At 37.4% G+C, this 16,346-nt stretch overlaps 2 protein-coding genes across 4 annotated transcripts in view; both read right to left on the minus strand.

The window, feature by feature from the left end:
* Positions 1-902: 902 nt before the first annotated feature.
* Positions 903-8,800, minus strand: MMAA (metabolism of cobalamin associated A). The gene is made up of 7 exons (XM_007437508.3): positions 8,670-8,800; positions 6,482-6,953; positions 5,398-5,520; positions 4,523-4,693; positions 3,573-3,658; positions 2,535-2,684; positions 903-1,324 (listed from the first exon to the last, which is right to left on the minus strand). The coding sequence occupies exons 2-7, from the start codon at positions 6,915-6,917 to the stop codon at positions 1,037-1,039; spliced, it is 1,254 nt and encodes a 417-aa protein (XP_007437570.1). The 5' UTR covers positions 6,918-6,953; positions 8,670-8,800; the 3' UTR covers positions 903-1,036.
* A 2,666-nt stretch (positions 8,801-11,466) lies between these two features.
* Positions 11,467-16,346, minus strand: part of SMAD1 (SMAD family member 1) — an 80,967-nt gene continuing 76,087 nt past the window's right edge. For all 3 annotated transcript variants that reach the window (XM_088132805.1, XM_088132806.1, XM_088132803.1), the window contains 2 exons: positions 15,783-16,039; positions 11,467-14,540 (listed from right to left, as the gene is read on the minus strand). In XM_088132805.1, the coding sequence (XP_087988931.1) occupies positions 14,397-14,540; positions 15,783-16,039 (401 nt within the window). In that variant the 3' untranslated portion in view covers positions 11,467-14,396. The remainder of the gene's footprint in view (positions 14,541-15,782; positions 16,040-16,346) is intronic.

Here is a 16,346-nt window from a genome sequence, read left to right on the forward strand (position 1 = left end):
AGGACTCAGTGTATAAATCAGTTCAATTCACCATGCAATGCAGGTTAATGAACAACATACTATATCTTTAGGGTCCTCTGTAGATTAAACAGAAACTGAAACTACAACAGTTCCTCAAAGGCACCAGCACATTGCAATAGCCATATGCCACCACATAAATGTAGTGTATCTAAATATGCTGACCTACATTTGTAATACATTCACGTTATCAGATTAAGCAGCTTAATTCAGGAACATAAAACAACAGAAGAATGCAGTGGTGAGGGATGCCTTCTACCAGTTGAAGCTAATTTATCAGCTTCACTGCTTCTTGAATAGACCTGACCAAAACTCTGTGATCCCTGCTCTGGTTACCTCCCATGTAATGTGCTTTACATGGGATGCCTCTGAAGGGAACTTGGAAGCTACAGTAGATCCAGGATGCAGTGGTCAGGCTTCTGCTAGGTATTCCTTATTGGGGCCAGTGACACCAGTCCTGACTGAGCTTCATGGGCTACAAGCTGCTTTCCAAACCAAATTCAGTGTGCTTGTTTTAACATAGAAATCCCCACACAACTCAGGACTTGTCTATCTAAAAGAACAAGTCTCCTATATTACAAACAAGGAGCTCTGTTCATCAGCTAAGGGCCTGTGGGGTGATGGCCAGGAAGGAGGCCCAGCAGAAATCAATCAGGTCCAGGACCTTCTCCGTGGCAACTCCAATGCTATGGAATTCTCTCTCTGATTAATGGTCTTTGCCTTATACACACTTTTCATGGAAATTTGAAAGCTTATTTTTATAAACTAGCATTTCCTTTCTGTTGGCCACTTTATATTATGCACTGATGGTTGTTTTAATACAGTGGTATAAAGTTTTATTGTTATTTCTCTTTGCTAAAGGATTTATTGTTCATTATTGTTGCAAGTCAAGGCAGGCATTTCTGGAAATGTACAGGTACAAATTTGATAATAAAGAAGTTCATGGCTCAGACAATTTTTAAAAATTTGATATCATGTATCATTTATTTTATATCATCAGGTCATATACAGAACAGAATCAGGATTTCTCTTTAAAAGCCCTGAGCAATAGGTCTGCAGCTAGCCCAGGAGACAGGATCCCACCAACGACCTTTTCTTCCAGAAGAGGAATCTGATCCTTCACTTCTGAGTGATGCTGGAAATGGTCCAGCATGCTTTCTTGGATTATGTTCCACATCCACACTTTCTGCTGTCTCCTGCGTTTGGCAAGCAACTCACCACTTGTAAGCATGAGCTCTTGGAACTCGGTCATCTTATCCCATACATCCGAAATGCCTTCTCCAGTTTTGGCAGAGATCCGCATTACCTATTAGATTGAGAAGATAACTCTACTTACTGTACAATGTAAATTACCTTTGGAGATGATATGGAGAGAATTTACCTGATCCAAATTAACACTATCTATTAAGAGGTAATTTTATTTATTAAATTATTTCACCTAGGTCACAGGGTACAATACAAACCAAATAAACCAATACTAAACATGAGGGCTGTACAAAATTCAAACTATGTGGAATCTGAAAACTTTGTTCTGAGTTTGGATCAATCCAGCTATTTTAAATTTAAAGTGGGCTGTTTTGAGCAGTTTGGAAATGTTTAAGCAACCCATTTCAAATGGAAACAGGACATGCTGAATTTGAAATGGTTCAACTTCAAAAAAAACCTGCCACCCCTAAAAACACATTTAAAATAAGGACAGGTGATATATATTCTGATACCTCTACATAGTTTATCAATTTATATTCAGGTTAAATTCAAGATACTGATTTTTCAAGGTGAGCCCATTGGGCTCTAGAATGAGTAATTACTGCCTCCTAACTGCAATCTTATACTTACCTTCTTTTGGGTTTACCCCACTAAAATTAATGAGATGCATTTTTAGTAGTTATGTCTAGAACTGCACTATAAGTTATCACATTCCTTAAAGTTCAGAGGATATTTTCTCATCCTTTATTTAATCTACTGACTTTTTGGAAGCTGAGATGTTTATCCTTTGTTTGAATGGTCTGTTATTGCTCCTGATTTTAAGTCTGCCTGCTTTATAGTTTTTGATGTGTATGTTTTATATAATAACTTAGAGCTTAATATAAAAGTTAACATTACAGTTAAAATACCTTGAAAAAAAGACATTCTACAGATTCAGCTTGTAATTAGATGTGATACTATAATATTAACACTAGGGACTGTTAGGTAATTTTTAATATTAAAAGAATACAGTAGCCATTAGGAATACACAGGCTAATTATAATACCAGGAGACAAATTTTATATACGTACATATGTGTATATCTCATACTTAACACCTCTCTCAAACATAAAACAGTAAAATAATGAATTGCACATGGGAGAAATAGCATTTGGGTTATTTTATTTCTATTACAAACTACCTTGTGGGAGATACATAGTTCACTTATCATCACATTTGATAAGTACTGTATGTCAAATGACAAATATAAATACATATGACAATGATCTACATATTTTTATACATTCTCCAAACTATTTTAACATACTAACCTTTGGTCTCCAAACCTTTGAGCGCTTAGGAAGCAATTTCAAAGCACTGACGTATTCTGCTTGAATTCTCCGTGCTGGCACAATGAGGTCTCCATCTGCTTTGGTTATAACAACAAGATCTGCCATCTCAATGATACCTCGTTTGATACCCTGAAAAATAAGAATTAAATGTAGTAACCAGAAAATACTTTTAAAGGGATCTCTTCATTTTTATATAGAGTTCAAAAAGATAACCGCTCATTTCTGGAGAGCGAATGCAATTGGTTAAATGGTTTATCTAATGTAAAAAAACAACAACAACCCTGCATACTCCCATTTGCAAGATTTCAAAAGAGAAACTAGTGTCACCCTTTGAAAACTGTACCAGAATTGGATATAACTAAAACTTTTGTCATACACTTAAATAACTCAGATGCATTCCTATTAAAATCAGTATTAGTGCTGCTAATCTTCACATGGTATATTTATTTCCAATATTTTAGATTGTCCATTTAATCAGTGCTCAGGACAATATACTAATAAAAATATGAACTACAAAAAACTGTTCAAAACTGTTTAATATATTAAACACTATATTTAATACTAATAGTATATTAGTATGCTACTTTTTTATTTTTCTTCTTATTCTTCTTGTCCTTTAATTATTTTGTTTCTGATTACCTACATTGTATTTTATTGTCGTTACACTGTCACCCGCCCAGAGTCACCTGGAGTCGGACAGCGCGTAAATTTAATTATATGAACCTAGAATTAAACATATATAAAAGCACCATTTATTATTAAGAAGTTGTTTTAAGTGCAAACAGGAATATTAAAAAATGAATGCAAAATTGTTATTGGACATAATGAACTATTGCTCACTTCAAGTTGTATTCTCCTGGGGAATTACAAAATCCTGACTTAAAACTAGCAAAAGTTGGTAAAATTGACCGCTACTTGTCATTTCTGGCAGACCAGCTTGATATGAGCTAGTACTGAATAGCTCTTACAGGTATGGCTTCATTCAACTCAGATTTTCACCAAATGCAGCATTGGTACCTGTAACTCATCACCTCCTGCTGGTGGCAGCAGCAATACAAACATATCAACCATATCGGCAACAGCAAACTCCGACTGCCCCACTCCTGAGAATGAAGAGCAGAAGTGGACTATTCAGGTTCCAAACTTAAACCGCAAATATAGAGAGACCCTCTCCCTGAAGAGATCTGCATGCAGACTGAATGCTATCCTAGGGGCTGATGAAATCCTATTGGTACTTCATCCCTTCTTCTAACAACATATTACTATAGAGTTGCTGGTTTTAAACTGTGCAAGAAACTTCAGCACTTTCCTTGTTCAAACACCTTCAGCACAGGTGGGCAGTATTTTTGGCTAGTGGCCACAGTTCTATTTTTGCAGCTTCTGAGGCCTGCAGACAGCTTAATAATGATATTGGTCAAGGGTCTTTGTTTTATCCTGTAGCTAATACTTACATTAAAAAAAAGCTAGATAGATAAACTGAACCTACTAATAATTATCACATATATTTTAGCCTTTCTTTTCCCCCTTCAAGACAGCCAGTATGCTGTGGTGGTTAAGTGCTGGACTAGAAGTGGGGAGACCCAGATTCTAGTCCTCCTTAAGGCACAGAAGCCAGCTGGTGACCTTGGGTCAGTCACTCCCTATAAGCTCAAATCAGTGCTAGGCTCTGTTACAAGCCAGCTGAAACACACACATATGCACACCCGTCACATCATGCACTGATAGCTTTGCTCTGTGAACTAGGCAAGCATGGTGCAAAACAAGTGGCCCCTGCAACAAGAACACATTTTAGTTTTCTTTTTATAAAAGAATGCAAATGTTTAAAAAATCTATTTCATTGCTGAATTTTCATGGTGTAATTTGGATGACTAGCCACAAAAACGGTTGGAGGAATACATGCGGTCCATGGATTAACCACCTTGAGCTACAGAGAATGATGCCTAAAATTGAGAAGGAATTTCACTGACCTACTGTTTCAACAAGAACAATACCATAGCCTCCTCCTTCACACAGCAAAATGGCTTCATTTGTAGTCCGTGTTACACCACCCAAAGTTCCTCTGGTTGGAGATGGTCTGATGTAAGCATTCATATCTCTTGACAACTCAGGCATTCGTGTTTTATCACCCAAGAGTGAGCCTAAACATTAGACAAAGGAAAGATCAGCCATTCAAGTAAAACAGGCTTTTGCTCAAGACCAGAAAGACTGATTCTTCCAAAACAACTAGGCTACAAATAGGCTACCTGTGAAGAGGGCAAAATGACAAAATGTACACTGTGCTGCGAGCTCCGCCTCTTTCATACTTCCATCCTGATACCACACATAGGGGTAGAGCTTGCTTTGTGATGCCACAATACACATTTTGTCATTTTGCAGCTTGCTGTGGAAATCCCCTGCAGATGAAAGTCCTTGGATAAAATATGCTTATTTATGATGTTTTCACCACACACGGAAAATACATCTACTAAACTTTAGGCATTTTTCCACCACCTTATCCTAATCAATAAAATTGTAGGAACTTTATCAAAAAAGCATGCAACTGCAGAAGAGAACTTAATACAGTTCCTTCTACTGTACAATATTTCTTTCATTAATAATATTAGCCAATGTAATACTGTTGAAGAATCACTGTATCTTCTGTAAAGACACTTCTACTGAGCTTTCAGGATAAAACAAATTATACTTTCAATAAAAATAATGGAACAATCATACACATACCTAGAAGCCAATCCCACTATTTTTAATAAAAATTACTCCCATTAACTATGTATTGGCTCTCACAAATTCTATATTCATTATAAAAAGAATGAAAGACGAATAAGGCTTTTGCAGACATACTCACCACCAGTAGTACTAGAGGAAGGATCTACTGCCAGGACTGATACTTTGTGCTCTCTTTCAGTCAGCATTTTCCCAAAACATTCAATGAACGTTGATTTTCCAGCACCAGGAGGACCAGATAATCCTAAGTGGCAGCAACATCATCAACATCATCAAAATTTGATTGCACATTGTATTAGAAAGTGAGCAAATGATCAAGCTAAAACATTCCATGTATATTGGCAATGTATTTGCTACCAGCATTCCATGATCTGTTTTTAACCACAACTCTTTCTCCAAAGTTACACATTTATTTATAGATTTCAATTTATGTACATCTGGCATCCTTTATGCAGCCTAAGATTATGCTGCTCTATTGTTATTGTTGGTTGTTGTTATTATTATTATTGTCAAGTGTTGCTAGGGTATGGCTGTGAGGCAATGATGCCACCAGAGGAGACGGGGCTAATTTTTCAGCATTTTAGGTTTTTCACTACTGGAGACTCAATTCACTTAGTTTTCTTCAAATCTTAAAAATAAAGAGTAAAATTGCCCCATTGTTATTTGGTAATTTGTTGCCAGTTTTGACGTGGAGGGGCACCAGAGATTGCAAAGGAGGAGCTAAGAGGTTGCATCCGACCCATGGATTGCTCTAATCCAGGTGCATATTATCAAATAAAAATACCACAGATTGAATTAAAGGAATCCCATTTTCAAAATACACCTGACATAACTTTTTTCTCTACCTATAAACACATTATTTAGAAGCATGTTTCATAGAAATGATAATGGAGTTTTCTGGGGTTAAATAAAACCAACTACTGGCAGGCTAAGTAGTCCCAAGCAGGCCATTCAGAGGGAGCAAGTTTAGAGGCATTTGAAAGTAAGATGTCTTGAAAGGACATTCTGCCTAGATACTGAGAAGTGATCCCTGAGAGGCAAGCTTCACAATACAGACATTCAGCAATTCAGTAGTATCAAACTTACATCATATTATAATCAACTTTTTAAACTTTAGAGTTAAATAAACTGTCACCATAGCAACAGGCAAATAAGGAGACTTTGAATCAGAATAGCAATAACTACACAAACAAGAGAGAACTGACCCACTCTAAAGGCTAGTGGTTTTCCTTTATTTAACTGTTCTTGTTCTCGGTGGTGGGATAATACCTTCTGAAGAAGAACTTGGGCAACTTCCTTTTTCCTGCTATGTGTTGACTCTATGAGAGTAATGGCTTCTGCCAAACAGGCCCTGTGTCCTTGGATCAGTCCACTGTACAGCTTGTTCAGAAGTCTTTGCTCCTTGTCAGAGAGCTCACGGGTATGCTGTTCTGCTGCTGCTGGACAACCCAGCCCAGATTTCAACCCTTCTGAAAACACCATCCTCCACGAACAAAGGGATTGTGGTGAATTAACTTGTTGGCCGTATGGAAAAGTAAATCCATGGCTAGATTTCCAGCAGAAATTTTTCCAAGAAGGCTTCCTAACGTTCTTAAGAAGCTGGTAGAGAGGAAACCGCAACAGCATTGATGATCTATTCATTTTGTTTCAAGCCAGAGATGCCTGTTTTTAAACAGCCTAATAACAAAAGAAAAACACATTTTTTTCACATTTTCCTTCCTTCTTTCCTTAATTCTACCACCGTCACAACTCTGTGACGTAGTCAGATGATTAATCCAAAGTCACTCACTGAATTTCCGTGGCTAAGAGTACACTTCAGCTTCAGTCTCTCCAGCCCTACTTCAACCATAAGATGAACACCAGAAGACTCTTCATATCAGAGTCTTTAATTGCTTTTACCATTTTTCTCAACCCACAACCCCCAGATTTGAAATCCTTAAATTCAGCCTGCAGGTTTTCCAAAACATGTTGATTACTACACTGTTAATATTTAAGAAAATTAGTTGAGGCTTTGTTTCAAACAGGGCATAAGAAAAAAGAAAATTAATACAAGGAAAAGTTATATATTATTTTCTATATATAGGAGGATCAACATCTTCTGTTAAAAATATTGTATGTCACTGTCCCTGTTCATTTGAATTTTATATTGAAAAGTTAGCCACCTCACCAGTCCTAAATATTTTCAGTACTTCGCCGCTATGGATCATTGTGATTATGCTTCACAAGCATGTTCTTATGTTTTGAGAATGAATGGTCTACAGTCTGGTGCTTTCCAGATACATGGGGCTATAAATTCCAAGATTTCCAGCCAGCAAGACTGTTTGACCATGCTATCTAGGGAATCGGAGAGAGTTGCAGTCATACATCTGGAGGACATGAGAAATATAGACTAAATGTAAAAATCAAATAGATGTTCCAATACTCTGTTTTAATAATTGAATTTCTATAATGAATCAAGACTACTGCGTATATATAGAGGCACAGTAAGCCAAAAGCATTTCCTCTTATCTATCAGAAAATACCGTGGTCCAAAATATTTAAAAGACATTCACTAAATCAATGGAAGATATAGTTGAACAGATGTTATGATGAATATTGAAAAGGTAATATGAAAACATACACACAAGCATTTATCAGCTAACCAAGTACAGAACAATCTTATATTACAGAACACATTAAGGATGTAAAATTTAATGAATAAACTTCAAAGATAAAATTAGATTATTGGAAACTTAGCTAAATAGCCTTAGACCCAAATACACACGTACAACTATTTAACATTTACTACTGGACATGCAGCTCTGGAAATAGGCTAAAATTCACATGTTGGCACATATTTTTTCTAACTAGGATGTCAACACCCATAATTCTACTGAGTTGAAAAAAGCAGGATTTGAGCATTCCTTTAAAGAGCATAAGGGAAAAAACCAATGCTTTTTGAATACAGAATGAATTAATTCTAAAAATATTTTTTCAATGGACAGGTATTCATATTTTAATTTGAATAAATGCTACGGTCCATCCTCATTCATTATAGCTTAATTCTATTTTGGAGAGAAATACGTGGGAGATTTCTATATACATAGGCTATGTCCAGACAACTGTGTGAACCCACAAGTAGCTGAATTCACATATCATGGTAAACCCTAAACGAGCAAACTCACTGTAGCTCAACCCTTGATTTCAGAACCCAGTCAAAGTTCAATCTTACGAGCAATGCTGCATTAAAATCTAGGTGGCGTTCCCCTAATACAATTCAACCTTTGGCAAAGATTATTTGCTTCCCAAATATAAGAAAACAACTAAGAGCTGTTCTCCACAACTCACAAAGAACAAAGATCACCACTGCCCGACACCTAGGCAGACATTCTCCTTACGGACACGCGTACGCACCATATAGGAACGACCCCGTCGCGAGTCTCACATCCACGCCATACTAAAGCACGCAAAGTTCACACCACTCTTCGCCTGCCCTCAAACAATTTATTGGACTGCGCCTGCGCGCCGGTCTGGGAGATGGAGGGCAGCGCGGCTTCTACGCAAGCGCAAGCAAGCACAGCACTCTCATTGGCGTTTGGGGCAGGCGAGGAAGAAGTCTTAGAGGACAGTTATTTTGTCTGCGGACCACACTTCCCGCACTAAGAATGGTGTTTGGGTCTTTTATGCTTTAATTTTTGACCACTCCCTCTTAGAGTGGGAGTGATTCATGACTGGGAAAACTTCCGGTTCCCAAAAATTATTTGTGTGTGTGTGTGTGTGAGAGAGAGAGTGGGTGGGAGTGGTTTACTGAGTGGTGGGTGGGAGGCGGGGAAGAGAGTAAGGCCTAGCTGGCAGGGCTCCTTCGGCTTGGGGAACCGAGCAAATTGGTTGGACTCTGAGGTGAAACAGTCTTGGGACTAGCTGGTATTTATCTGAGAAACTATCCGGAAATACAGAAGTATAAGCTGGACTGGGAAGTCATGTTTAAAGCCCCAACATTTTAAAAGGTGACGAATGAGAAGCAGAAGACAGCCATTTTGAAGAAGGCCGTGGCAGACCATCTTTGCATTGTTACCTCCCAAAATTGTACGGGATGTGCCCCTGAAGCCACCAGAAGCGGAGCTCGACTCCAAGCAGGCTTGACTTGAATCCTTTGCACGCGTTTGCTTGCTTCTGAAGAAAGCGGCATAGGATGGCTCCGTCCTCCCCCACCCCCAGGGCAATTTTTGCGACTATAGAGTAACAGAACAGCTAAGGACGAGGAGTGATGGGGAAGGTGAGATAAGCAGAAGTGATATACATGTGTACACACGCACAATTCAGGACAATGTCCATTTATGTTCTGTTACCTTTCATTTCTTCCAAATCTTCAGTTTCCGTTCCTACCTTCCATTTGAACCCTACCATGTAGCTGGAAATTTTGAGAACTGTACTCCAGCATTTTTGAGGAAGGCTTGCAAATAGTTCCCAGCTTTCTGCTTTGGTTTCTGCTCCCTGGTTGGCAGATATTAATGTATTTGCCTGGTACACTAGCCCATAGCTCACTGAATAATTGTTTACTAAATTAACCCATTTGTCTGGATTTGCATAGCACAATTGATCATAAATCACATATTAGTCTAGCCTTTTGTGTGAGCCCAAATGTTAAACTCCAGTCATACATTGCGGTAAACCAGGGGTTACTAATCTTTTGCCATACCTCCCCTAAAAATCCAAACACCAAAATGAACTCAAATGAACAATGAAAACAATACAATGAAACTTTGGGAAAGGTGGATTTATTGTAACAAGTGTAAATAGTTTTTCACACCTCCCCTGGCCTCTGTCTGCACCTCCCCAAGGGAGGTACACCTCAGAGTTTGGGAAACCCTGTGGTAAACAATAACTATTTGTTTTAATGTCTTGGGTGAATCCAGCCTTCCTCTTCCCAATGTTACAACTTTCAGAGTAAGCATATTGGTCCATATGCTGGAGCAGCCTTACTGATCTGATGTCTTGGGAGCTGCAAATCCTCAAATCTCATCCCCCTGATCGAAGGTCATGTTGGCTGAGAATAGTGGGAGTTGGACTCTCAGTGCCTCTGAGAGTTACCAATTTGAAGAGTATACCAGAAAATAAGTATGCTAATGAAGACTTACCTTCATATGATTGAATGATTGTAATTATCCCTACTTTTAAAATGATTATTCTACATTTTATTAGGACAGAAACCTACATTCCACATCTATAGGAACTTTTCCTTTTGTTTCCACATGTCTTAATAATACTTGCTCATGCTATTTATGAAAGGATAATGTGCTAAATCATAAGGTAGGATTTGCAAGCCAGAGTTTCTAAGTTATAGTTTATATAAAACATAGTTTTGATTTGCATGTTATGAGGACATAGCCATTGAGGTTTGGCAGTTGGTGGATTGATGGATTAATGTGTTGTGTGACACGGCCAACATGTTAGGTAAATCACATGGAATTTATGGGGATTTTTTCCACAAAGAGTATGCACACAATTGCAGTTTACATCATCTGTGTCCATACTTACATGAACATCCCTGAACCATCCTACTATATCTATTATATTCAGCATAGTCCACTTAATATTCTGCCTCTTTTATAAACCCAATTTGTAGATATTCGATTTTAAAATCCTACAAATGGAAGTGATTTAGGCTGCAGTCCATCCTATTTGTACTCAGAACAAATAATTCTTAGAAAAAAGTACCATATAGTCCAGTAGGTGTTAATTAAATATCCTGCAGTGTTTGTAGATTAATGGGGGGGGGGAGAAGCTGGGAGGATACATAATTGCAGAGGGTTTTTTTGGTCTAAAAGTAGTATTCATTCTTGCCACTTGATGGTGCTTAAAAGCAATTGACATTTTCACCTGTAGAAAAGATTATGCAATGACAAGGCAGAACTTACCAGTTGCACTACTGCATATATATATAGTAATGTTAAAATGAAGGTGGTTAGTAGCAGAATTGCTTTTTAGTCAAAAGGAACAGTGATTATGTGTTGTTTTCATGTGAATTGGCTGGTGTTATGTTTATTTCATTATGTTATTATTAAACCTCCTTAGGTCATAACTAAGTTCCAGAGCTCTTTCATGATGCTGCCCTTTTCGCATACATGACAGCTACTAGATTTAAGATTGTTCTGAGTAGTAGATTTTGTATTTTCAAAAATGAGGGATCAACCATACCTTGTTTCATTATTCCAGCAGATTTTATGAGAATTTTAAATGCAAACTACATTCATCACTTGATAGAATGTCAGCAATTAAATTCCACATTCCATTTAAATATTTTGTTTAGATTTACATGTTATGCTTAACCATTGCTTGTGCAGCAAACCATGCCTTAATAGGGCTTTATGGATTTAACAGAATCCTAAAAACACATTTGTCACTACTGTACAGCTTCTACTGTCTCCATCCTTCTGTGGACTATAATTTTATTATTTATTGGACTAACAAAATGTCAAAGCAAAAACTAAAACATAGTTAACATTTGGGATGTGGTGAGCATGTTATGGATGTGTATCATGGCTGGCATGATGGACATGATTAGTTACAAAGCCCGTTTACTATATATTTATTCAATTAAATATATAAGGCCACCTGACTCTACTGCAACTCAAGGCAGCATGCAGTATTAAAACTGTTTAAAAATACAAACATATGAACAACAGATGCCTAGAAAAGAATCCAATCTCTAAACGGAGCCATACAACACCCAAGAGTCCCATCACCCACTCTAGCCCAAGCACCTGAGGGGAAGACTCAGTTTTTAAGGGCTCCTCTCAGCTGCACAGCTTTTCGGTAAACTGGCAATCACAAATGTGTTTGGGGCGGGTGGGTGGGCAGAATGTTAACAATGGATTAAAAATAGGAAAGACCTGTAAGCAGCAGCTACAGACATTTAAAGCTTAAACAGATGAAGAATGAGCAATGATAATTCATGAACACAAGAACTGGTAATAAGATTGTGCTAATGTGTTTAGGCAAATTATCACCTGTAATGGGACAGGAAGGCCTTTTTTCTATTCAAATCCAAAAGAACAGACACAAATAGTAATTAAACTATTCCTGGCTATCAGCTCTTTTTAAAATTCTTATATAAAGAATGGAAACATTTAAGAATCTTTAAGGTGTGAGTAAAATGTGCTTTTTAGTGTAGGAGCGCCAGTCCCTTGAATCTTCAGCTGAGATATTGGTAGTGAAAGGTATCTGATCAGCATCTACAAAAATGGATGGTTTTAAAATAAAGTTGTGTCCATGACTTCAAAAAGATCATAGTATCCTTGAAACAGGGAACCTAAAAATATATGTGTAGGTATGCGTTTCTTCATCTCAGCTGGTGGCTGATCTTGTCCAGGATTGGAAGCTAAGGCCTGATAAGAATTTGGACAGGAGACTTTGAGGGAACACCAGTGTTATAGACTAGATTTGTAAAGTTTAATAAAGCAACAGCAAGCGACTTCCATATTCTCAAGAAAACTGCTTGGTTGTCATCAGAACTTGAGCTTGAACTTTTTTATGCTTCCTTTTACAGTTTTGAATCTTGCTACCGTGTCTCTGGTTATTGTGAATGGTTCGCACATTATACTACGTTTACCAGCCCTTTATTGAATAAAGCAGAAGTGTCTGGGTTTGCACAACATATTATCCCCCAAAACTATGTTTATAAATCAAATGGCTAGATGTAGATAAATATTTAGCCAGAACCATACTTAACATGTTGTACAAACCAGGCATTCCTTATTTTTTTTAGTGCCATAATATGTAAGCTCATGTGTAGTTATCTCTGGTAACTATGATAAATACAACATGAAATAAAAGCTTGGGGAAAACTGTAAAGAACTTTTTCCCATTAAGCCCACAATATGAAACTGGCAAGATACTCAAGCGTTAAGGAGTCATAAAGGGAATTTTGGGTATCCATTTCTGCATGGTCATAATTTTGAACTCCTGTACAAACATTAACGACTCTTCATGTATCAACATTCATTTATCTTAAAACTAATAGGCATTTTCACATTATTAACAAAGTTGCATAAGAAATTGTTTTAATCAAAGTAAGCAATATGTTTATTTGAACTTCAATAGAGATGAACCCCCTAAGTTTTGGAATTAAAAAAAATACTGAAAAAAGTACTACAGCTTGAATGAATATAAAAACATTAGCAGAAAGAAAACAATTAAAATGGTAAAAAAAATAACCTTTAAGTTTGAAACACTTGAATAGGTTGTTTAAGTCCTCCCAACATGAGCTAACATCTGCTAAGTTGGCAAAACACAAAAGTCTTACAAAATGAAACAGTTACTTCTGTTATGTGAACTGCATAAAACTGCCCAATTTTTTAAAGACTGTACAGTTTTGTCTTGAAATCTACAGACCATGCAGTACACGGCAAAAGCATTTATTGACCCACCCTTTCTCTATGAAGCTGCAGATGGCAGAAATATCAGTTAATATTAAGATGAAGCCACTATTAAAAGTGAAATACACACAGCAAGACTTGGTCTTGTTTTAACAAGCTATGTTTACAGTATAATTCTACCTGTCCTTGTCAGCTTCACTTCCCACCCACTTCCCCCATCTATCTAATTTCTTGTCCACCTCTAAATTCCAAATACACTGTACATACATTTAGGAAAGAGCATACCTAAAAATTCTTGCAGCAGTATGGTCAGTACACAGTTTCAGAAGATTACACAGAAGCCTTTTTCCCCCAAGATAGCTACTATTACCAAGACTTTCAAATACCGATGCAAACTTTCCTTTAATTGAGTGTAACTGTCAATGTTGGGTATTCATTTCAGAACACACAGTACAATGAATGAGTCACATATGGTAATGTTAGTGTTCTAAATAAGACTGCTTGAGAACAGTTTTCAATTTACATTAAGTTGGCCATCCCTAGCTATTACAATCCCCTGCCTAAAGATTGGAAAGAGATTACTATTGTGAAAATTGAATGTTTTTAATAACTTAGTAACTTAGTAAGAGCTTTCTTCCTGATCTAATAATTGGTCACAGATATCAAGTATAATACAGGCTGCTGCCAGTTTTGTACATGTGTCTGACTCATACATCCTTCAAGTACATGCAAGGCTCACTAGATTCTGAAGTTCAGAATCCTTTTAAGACACAGAAGAGATTGGGTTATGAGGAGAGCCCATCTGTGTAAGAACTTTATCCAGCCACTGAAGGGGACCATGCAAATGAATTTCAATCCAACATGGTGTGCTTGTGACATCTTGCCGGTGATATTCAGCTCCCCAACCCTAGGAAACAGAAAAGTGTTAATGTTAGCACAGCGTGTCCTGATACACATAATAGCATCCTGATAATACAAAGGCAACAGGGAACACTAATAATTAGGCATTCTCTTTCTTTTTTAATGAATTAAGCCGTATTCCCATATTATGCTCTTTGCATGTTTATGAGTAGTGGATTTAATTATAAAGCGTGGCTTGACAGAAAGAAGGCAGTTTTCCAATTAACTGAATACATATAACTGGCGGGTATGTGCTGCAAATATTGTAGTTCTGCTTCCTAGGAAAAAAATATATGTCGATGTATAAGCAGCCCATGTTGTAGTTTTGATTAGTATGGTATCATACACTTTACTAACTAAAAAGCCAGTTAGGTATGATCAAGGTGTTGAACAGGCCCCTGGGAAGACCCAGATTCTTTTCACCCCAATCACAGAAGCTTACTGAGTGACCATGGGCTAGTCAGACCCATCTTCCTCACAGAGCAGTTGCTGTAGGGATAAAAAGGAGGAAGGAATGCTAAGTACACTGGCTTGAACTCCTAAAGGAAAAGCAGGATATAAATCTGAGAAATAAGCATCTGTTTAATATCTATCTAATTATTAGAATTATGCATCATAATTCTATTATGCATCATATTCAATAAGATATTGCTGATAGGATATTATTTTCCAAAATTAAACTGCTAAATTTAGTAGTGTCTTCAGTAGGAGCATTACTCTCCATTCCACTCTACTGACCTTCCACTGGATGGCAAAGATTCCAACAGTCATTTGATCTGAAGTTCTGTTCTAGATCCTATCTCAAGATAGGGTTTAATAACTATGCAAAGCATTCCGAAGAGGTGCTGGAATAAGCAAAGCATCTTTCTTCAAAGCATTAAAGCAGCTGTATCCTTTAGAAGGCTCATGCAGCTGCTTGGAGGCTGTTTGCGACTGCTGTCAGGACATTTCAGTTGCTGCAGCCAGCAATCCTTCCTTCCCTAAACACAGTTAGTGCAGCGCCAGATTACCAAACAACTGTTGATCACACTTAAGTTTTGAGGAACTCTGTGTGTGTGTGTGTGTGTATGCATGCACACATGCAAGAGGAATTCAGTTGAGCTCTAGGATTTTAGGCAAATAATGCCTTTTGAATCTTATTGTTGGGAGATCCAGCAGTGAATGCTAGCCACTTGAGCCATTGTTCTTTCTGTTTTTTCCAGCTCAAAAAGTCATTCTTTCACACACAAAGACAGAAAGCCTTGCTTACCTTTACAAAACTCATACGAATAGTGCACATCTTAGTGAGTTCGTATACAGTTTCAAAGCCATGGTTCACTGACTGAGCTAAAAGTTGAGCAAATTCTTGGTTGTTGAAAATTTTTAAGCTGCAGCCGCTTGGAATTTTGCAGACTGTAGTTGGATGGAAGCCATGATGGTAATTGCAGTTTCGACTTTGCACAAATATACTACTGTCACTAAGGCACTCTGCATAGACTTCTCCACCGACATAATACAGATGAACTCCTAGAAAAGAGACAGAAGATTGTTAGAATTTTTCTGAAATTGAGGTGTATAACTTCTACTTCTGGCACAAAGTATAAATGAGGAATCAGATATACCTTAATCAACTTAGCAGCTACACAGAGAAAGCACAGTTTTGGTCATCTGCATATACTCTTAGACCTAAGGATTTCCCCAATTATGAACTACAGGGATACTTCTAGATATTTGTTTCGGCAGTCTAAAACTATCAAAAGACAAGAGGATCAAATCATATTAGTTAACATAATCAATCAAGTAGCTGTTTGCAACTTGATAAAACTACAACTTC

The sequence above is a fragment of the Python bivittatus genome, unplaced genomic scaffold, assembly GCF_059951505.1.
Source record: "Python bivittatus isolate LINGU-HERP-01145 unplaced genomic scaffold, Pbiv_v1 ctg000070_np1212, whole genome shotgun sequence".
Classification (NCBI taxonomy): domain Eukaryota; kingdom Metazoa; phylum Chordata; class Lepidosauria; order Squamata; family Pythonidae; genus Python; species Python bivittatus.

What these genes read in the sequence shown, in the direction of transcription:
- MMAA (XM_007437508.3), bottom strand. Translation starts at nt 6,917, where the DNA reads ATGAATAGATCATCAATGCTGTTGCGGTTTCCTCTCTACCAGCTTCTT. An exon ending in TGTTCTTGTTGAAACAGTAG is followed by an intron (nt 3,659 to 4,522) that starts GTCAGTGAAATT and finishes CTTCATTCTCAG; the next exon opens with GAGTGGGGCAGTCGGAGTTT. An exon ending in CAGGAGGTGATGAGTTACAG is followed by an intron (nt 2,685 to 3,572) that starts GTACCAATGCTG and finishes CTTATTTTTCAG; the next exon opens with GGTATCAAACGAGGTATCAT.